The sequence below is a fragment of the Delphinus delphis genome, chromosome 7 (assembly GCF_949987515.2).
Source record: "Delphinus delphis chromosome 7, mDelDel1.2, whole genome shotgun sequence".
Taxonomy (NCBI): domain Eukaryota; kingdom Metazoa; phylum Chordata; class Mammalia; order Artiodactyla; family Delphinidae; genus Delphinus; species Delphinus delphis.
Genome location: NC_082689.1, coordinates 57,693,781 through 57,700,514, shown reverse-complemented (window position 1 = coordinate 57,700,514; position 6,734 = coordinate 57,693,781). Strand labels below are relative to the sequence as shown.

At 42.2% G+C, this 6,734-nt stretch overlaps 1 protein-coding gene across 1 annotated transcript; it reads right to left on the bottom strand.

Moving 5' to 3' along the window:
* Positions 1 to 2,708: 2,708 nt before the first annotated feature.
* ATP5MC3 (ATP synthase membrane subunit c locus 3) lies at positions 2,709 to 6,434 on the bottom strand. The gene is made up of 5 exons (XM_060016549.1): positions 6,315 to 6,434; positions 6,016 to 6,127; positions 4,740 to 4,817; positions 3,658 to 3,851; positions 2,709 to 2,964 (listed from the first exon to the last, which is right to left on the bottom strand). The coding sequence occupies exons 2-5, from the start codon at positions 6,052 to 6,054 to the stop codon at positions 2,850 to 2,852; spliced, it is 426 nt and encodes a 141-aa protein (XP_059872532.1). The 5' UTR covers positions 6,055 to 6,127; positions 6,315 to 6,434; the 3' UTR covers positions 2,709 to 2,849.
* Between the last annotated feature and the right edge of the window lie 300 nt (positions 6,435 to 6,734).

The following is a 6,734-nucleotide window of genomic DNA, read 5'->3' as shown; positions in this document are numbered from 1 at the left end:
GTTAATCCCAAAGGCATTAAAAATACCACATTCCTGCAATGAAGAAAGGTAACAACATGTTACCAAATAAGAAGTATGCCTGGAAATCTGAAATACCTTTAGGTATTCTAAATAAATAGATGAATTAGCACTCTACCACTCTTGGGTGCTCTTGTCTTGTCTCTTGGAGTTTTTAAACAGACCAAACTTATCAACATGGAAAACTCATTTGGTCTTCAATGCAAAAATATCTTTATTGGCCTCTGTTCAGAAACTAAGAAGTTAGTGAAAAGCATACACCATTAATATTTGCTTATAAGGCTGGTAGTACTTGCTGCAAAAATGGCGTACAATAAACATTTCTGCTGTCAAATAGATGTATTCTAGTGATGTACTTTCAACGTCAGAAACTTGTTACTCCAGGTAAGGTAAGATCGCCTGTGGTTATACTTCTAAGTTATACTGATTTTCTAAAGAATTCTTTTTTCCTCAGTAACTTGGAAGCCAGGCAGCCACAGCACAATTTCCTTTTCATTCTCAGGGGATATCCTCAGCTAAGGGCATGTCTTATAAGAAACCTGTTCCAGAATCAATGTTTCAGGCCTCTTTAAACACCAAACCAGCAGTAAGAGCAGGTTTTTTGTTTGTTTGGCCTAAAATGAACTTGTAACAGAGGACTGGTTAATCTAAGTATTTCCCTAGGACTTAAAAAATGTCATATGATTTTACACTATGGACTTTGTGTTAATTGTGCAGTACTTCTTTGTAAATTGTAGTAAGATATGTATTTTCTTTTAACCATTTTAAAGTGTACAATTCAGTGGCATTCAGTACATTCACAATGTTGTACAACCATCACCAGAACACGGGTTACCCCAAAAGGACCTCCCACACCTATTAAGCAGTTACTTCCCAATCTCTACTCCCACTAGCCTTTAGTAACCACTAATCTACTGTCTCTATGGACCTTTTTTTTTTTTTTTGGTGGCACTGCGCAGCTTGTGGGATTTTAGTTTCCCAACCAGGGATTGAACCTGGGTCCTCGGTGGTGAGAGCGCAGAGTCCTAACCACTGGACCACCAAGGAATTCCCCTGTCTCTACAGATTTGTGTATTCTGAATATTTCATGTAAATATTCAGCCTTTTGTGCTTGGCTTCTTTCACTTAGCCAAGTGAAAGCACTTTCACTTTCATGTTTTCAAGGTTCACTCATGTTGTAACGCTCATCAGTACGTCATTCTTTTCTATGGCTGAATAATATTCCATTATATGGATATACCACATTTTATCATCAGTTTATCCAAACATCAGTTTGGTTGTCTCTACCTTTTGGCTATTGTGAATAGTGCTGCTATGAACATCTGTATATAGTTTTTGTTGAATGCCTGTAATTCTTTTGTGTATATACCAAGCTGCGGAATTGCTAGGTCATATAATACATGTAATACTTCTTTACATTGCTAAATTCAAATACTGAGTAGTACTTTTAAGAAAAAGGTGAAGGTTCCAGGAAATTATGTAACATAGACTAGGTGATTAACCAACCAGAAAGTGGTAGTAGCTCTAGCTCTTTAGTGTTTCTGACACTTTATAGAGAGTGGGAAGGATACAGATAAGTTAGTGATCCTCAAATAATGTGCTCAAAAATTACCTGAGAAACCTTTTTAAAAATGCAGATGGCTGAGTTTCAAGGCCAAAGACTCTAATTCAGTAGGTCTGGAGCGTAGGGATTTGTACTTTAGACATCCTAGGTGATTCTGATGGAGATGGGTCTTCCCACTGCACTTTGACAAACCCTTGTAGCTGACGGCTCTTAACTGAAATCAAATTAGGCAGAAGGGATTAAAGGAATAAAATGAAGCTTTCCAACTGTCAGCCTAACCTTTTATAGAAACCCTGAAACTGTGATGACAAATAATGTAATGGTACAATATATTTGCTAGGGGGAAAGCTCAGTCTTTCTATAGTAGCACCCCTTTCTTCATTTTAATAGGCAAAATTTGACCAATAAGCAACATGTAGTATTAGAAACAGAATACTATTGAACCAATTGTCATTCCCAAGGCTCCTATTATAAACATTTGTTGGTATCAAAGATGAGCAATGCTTTCGCAACTTTTGGCTTTAAATTTAAATTCAGTTTACTTTTTGATATTTGGTTTTTAATGAGAGCCTTGTTTAAGCAGGAAACTAGCTGCTAGTTAGATTGAGTTTCTTCTTAGAAGACAGATAAGATTCACTATAGACACACAACTGCTTAACGTGAGACCTACTGAAAAGTAAAAATCACCTCCCTAATCCCAACACCCATTTAATAAGGCTTCAATTCCTAAAAACCCGACATGATTTATTTTTAGATCCAGCTGTGTTAAGACCAGCCAGGTTAGTCCTGGAAGGTGATCCTGCTTCCAAGTATTGTAATTCACGTTATTAGCCCTTAAAAACACAAAACCATCTTGAGTAATTAATATCTTGATTTAATTAATCATATTTCATAGAAGCTCAAAGCACTCAAACATTTCCCCTTTACACGAATAAACAAAAGCCCTATAATTTACAATGTTCAGAACACTATATAAAAGAATTCCCATAAAAATTACATTAGGATCTTTTCCATCACCAGGGCAACTGCAGTAGTTTCCTCTGACTTGTACAGCCTCTGCCTGAATACATGTTCTTCTTTGTGATGATCTAAATTTAAATTAGGTAAGTACAAATCACAGCAAAAATTAAAGTTTTCATCTTTAATGACTTTGGAAATAACGTACATTTTCATGACACCAATGCTACAGTTTTTGGAGTCACAGTAAGATACACAGAATTACATCTGTAATTAACATGAATGCCAACATTTCCAGCAGTAATTTCTGTTACATGGCAAACAAAATCAAGAAAGCAACCATCAAACAAAAGAGACCCATAGCTTCAGACAAGGCAAATCCCAGGATAGCATATGAGAACAGCTGCTGTTTCAGCGAAGGGTTTCTAAAAGAGACAACACATATCATTGTTACTTTGAAATATTATTTGAATTTTAACATGGTTGGTAAATGTTAAAAAACCAGATTACTAGCGTGAGGATCTTTGTAAATTGGAAAGTACTGGAACAGTGTTTTGCCTAGTTCTCTTTCGGTTCTGCCTTTGACATTCCTTTCTCCTCATTCCTAATCATATGGGGAAAGGGAGGCACTGTCTCTCTATATCAATATAAGTGGCTAGTCTTCATCCATTCTGAGGGATTCTGACATTCCTCTTATCCCCGTGAAAGTATGTTCTATACTTTTTAAGATTTGTTAGTTTAAAAATAAGGTCTTAAGTAATAAAACGGAAGCTGATATTTTTAAAGCATGAGCTCTCTTAATTATATTCCCACTACAACTTAAAAATTAAAGAGTGCAGACTCTGAAGTCAAAGTGAGTTATAATTTATTTTCTGACACTGGCTTTGACTTTGGGCAAGCCGTATAACCTCTGTGTCTCTAGTCCTTCACAGGTAAACCAGTGTTTCTCCAAGGCGTGTTGGGAGCAGTGAGATAACTGCATGCAAAGACCTCAAAGTATAATGCAAGACACAGACAGGCACTTAACACAAAGTAGCTATGATGATTTCACTAGTTTCCTAAGTTTCCAATTATTTCAAGCATGTTTTTAAACTAGTTTATTCGGCAACAGGAATTACCTGGCGTAACCAATGATGAGGCTGCCGAAGACTGTGCCAATACCAGCACCAGAACCAGCCACTCCTACTGTTGCAGCACCTGCACCTATAAATTTGGCCGCAGTATCAATGTCTCTGCTGACTGCACTGGTCTGGAACTCCCTTTGGATTAACTGAGACACACCATTCTGGGCCCCATTAAATACCGTAGAGCTCTAGAGAACAGGAAATAAAGGCAAAGGTCAAATCAGCAATCACAGTTATCTATTTTAATTACCGTACTGTCAAAATGATAACCACTTCTCTATTTTTGTAGCTGAGTTTGAATAGGTGGTGTGGCACAACAGAAAAATCTGGGGCTTAGAATAATTCCCATCTTGCAGAATAGGAACAACAATATCACACTGCATAAAGTTTTTGAAAATTAAGAAACGGTGTACGTGCATATGCTTTTAATTTTGAATTAATTAATTTATTTTTGGCTGCATTGGGTCTTCATTGCTGCACATGGGCTTTCTCTAGTTGTGGCGAGCAGGGGCTACCCTTCGTTGCAGTGAGCAGGCTTCTCATTGCAGTGGCTTCTCTTGTTGCAGAGCACGGGCTCTAGGTGTGCAGGCTTCAGTAGTTGTGGCATGTGGGCTCAGTAGTTATGGCTCGCAGGCTCTAGAGCACAGGCTCAGTAGTTGTGGTGTACGGGCTAAGTTGCTCCACGGCATGTGGGATCTTCCTGGACCACGGCTCGAACCCATAGCCCCTGCATTGGCAGGCAGATTCTTAACCACTGCGCCACCAGGGAAGCCCTGCATATGCTTTTTAATAGAGTAGGCTGTTCAGTAACTGTTGCTATCATAATCTTAAATACAGGCAACTCAAAACCATATACTTAAGTATATATACTGACTATATTTCTTAGCCAATTCAGGTGGATAAGTTTTGGATACAGATGTTCCTTTCATTGGCTCATTCTCTGCAAATTTTTTGGATGAAAGGGTGGAAAGGACCCTCTCAGACCACTCATTAATGAGGTTTTTCCCCTTCACTTTAATCGAAACCATAAGGCTTATTTGGTAGTGTTACTTAATTTCTATTATTACTACATTTACCTCTCCAGTCCTAGCCTCTGGTCGAGATAACACTGATGCAGAAATTGGTCTGTATGCAACTCTGGATCCAGCTCGGATCTGTTAATGAAAAAAGATTCCATGTATTAAGTAAAAATACAGATAAAACTTCAATGACCCTTCTTGCACCATGAATTCTAAAAAGGCAAACTGCAAAAATGAGTAAGAAAAATTATGACTTTCCTCTATTGATTCTTATCTTGTCTGTTTGGTCATTTTTCAAGGCACAAAGCAATTTTAATAAAATTGTTAATGCAATTTTAAAGCTTGCTTCATAATGTATTTGTGATATCCTGAACAAAACTTCTAAGAACAATTAGTTAAAAAGAATAAGTATTGCTTTTAAAATTTCAATTATTGTAGCGCCACAATTCAGATCAGAAAACCAGCAATAAACACCCCCACATTCTTTGGTTAAGTTTAAGTGGATCAACAAGTAGGTACAACAGCACTATAAACAGCGTGTCATTTTAAATAGCCCATTAGTTAACATGAGCTCCCGCTATTTCTAGGATATTCCTATATGTCCATTAATCATAGAATTAAAAAGCAGCTTAAGCAATTCCACATCAGTGGAAGAACAATCGTTGAAATACTCTGACCATAAGGACACGTTCCAGTCCACCTTCTCCGCCCTTGAGTGTCCACTAAATTAAGGTCACAGAAAACCCCTTCAGAACCAAGACCTGATTCTCTAAGACAAACCCCCGAGATCTTCACGTCATCAAAAGTGTCCAAAATGGTTTTGGAAATAACATCCCAGAAGCAGGAGGAGAGATTTTCGGGTCCTGCACCAGCCGCCTCCGCCCACACAGGGTGAGGAAAGTCCCTCCCTCTGCAGCAGCGAGACTGACCTACAGATCAGCAAGTGAGAGTGCAGCCGCAACGCTAGGCCTCAGGGGCCCCCTCCACCCTCCACTGCACCCCAACCCTCGCGAGGCCGCGATCCAACAGGGTGTCGGAGGAGGTGGGGTGGGGGGCCGCTCCGGAACGAGGGGCAAGGAGGGTTTGACCTACACCGAGCTGGGCCTGACAGCTAGGCCTCGGCGGCTCTCCACCCCGCGAGTGGAGGGGAGGAGCGGAATGAGAAGCCCCAGGAAGAGGAGGAAAGGGAGAAAAGGACACAGAGGTTATGGGGCTAGGGAGAGCTGTCCCGAGAGGGCGGTGTGTCCTGCCCCGAGGTGACCCGTTCAACAACGTGGACGCCCGGGCCAAGTGGTCGGGGCCTCGAGCCCCCGGCCCAGCCTGGGCTACGCACCAGAGCTGGGGTGCAGGCGAGCTTGGCGCAGGCGAACATCTTGCACTCTTCGGGGCGGCGCGGCTGGAGGACTTGGGTGACAAGCGGCTAGGGCTCCTCTCCCGCTTCCTCTCTGCGGAGGCAAAGAGGCTTAAGGTCAAGTGCCCTCCGAGGGCCCGTCCTTCCACCCAGGTCCCGCGGGCTCCCGTGCACGCGGTCAGCTCGGGTCCCGTGCCAAGCGAGGCCACAGCGGAATGAATGGGTCCCTCCTGGGCGCGGCTCCACCTCGGCCAGGTCCGGCTCCCGCGCCCTCTGCTTACCTTCCCAGGAGGTGGCAGCGGCCGAGTCAGCAGAGGTCGAAGGAATGGGGCTGGGTGCGCAGGCGCGGTCCGGCTCTTATCCGCGCCGCGGCACCCGGATGCAGAAGGCGGGGAATCGGGTACAGCTGGGAAGACGCTCAAGGTCACTGTGTAACAACTTTATTGGTAACCAGTCGGGAAAGGCAGCGACAACCGCCCGGAGACGGACTGAGGAGCAGAGGGTGGCGGAGAGACAAAAAGAAGAAATAAAGACCAGCCCAGGCAGAGAGAACCGAACAAGTTGTTTCGCCTTTGATCTAGGCTGGTCGGAGGATAGTGGGACTTTGTCTTTCAGTTGATGAGATTTGGCCTTTTATCAGTTTCTAGGTCCCTTTCATAGAGGAGCTCCCTTCCTGGTCATTCTCCTCTGTGAAATGGGAC

Excerpts from the sequence above, each read along its gene's own strand:
- ATP5MC3 (XM_060016549.1), bottom strand. The coding sequence starts at position 6,054 with ATGTTCGCCTGCGCCAAGCTCGCCTGCACCCCAGCTCTG. Across the intron at positions 4,818-6,015 it reads TCGCCTGCACCCCAGCTCTG|ATCCGAGCTGGATCCAGAGT; the intron begins GTGCGTAGCCCA and ends TTTCATTAACAG. Across the intron at positions 3,852-4,739 it reads CAGAGGCTAGGACTGGAGAG|AGCTCTACGGTATTTAATGG; the intron begins GTAAATGTAGTA and ends CCTGTTCTCTAG.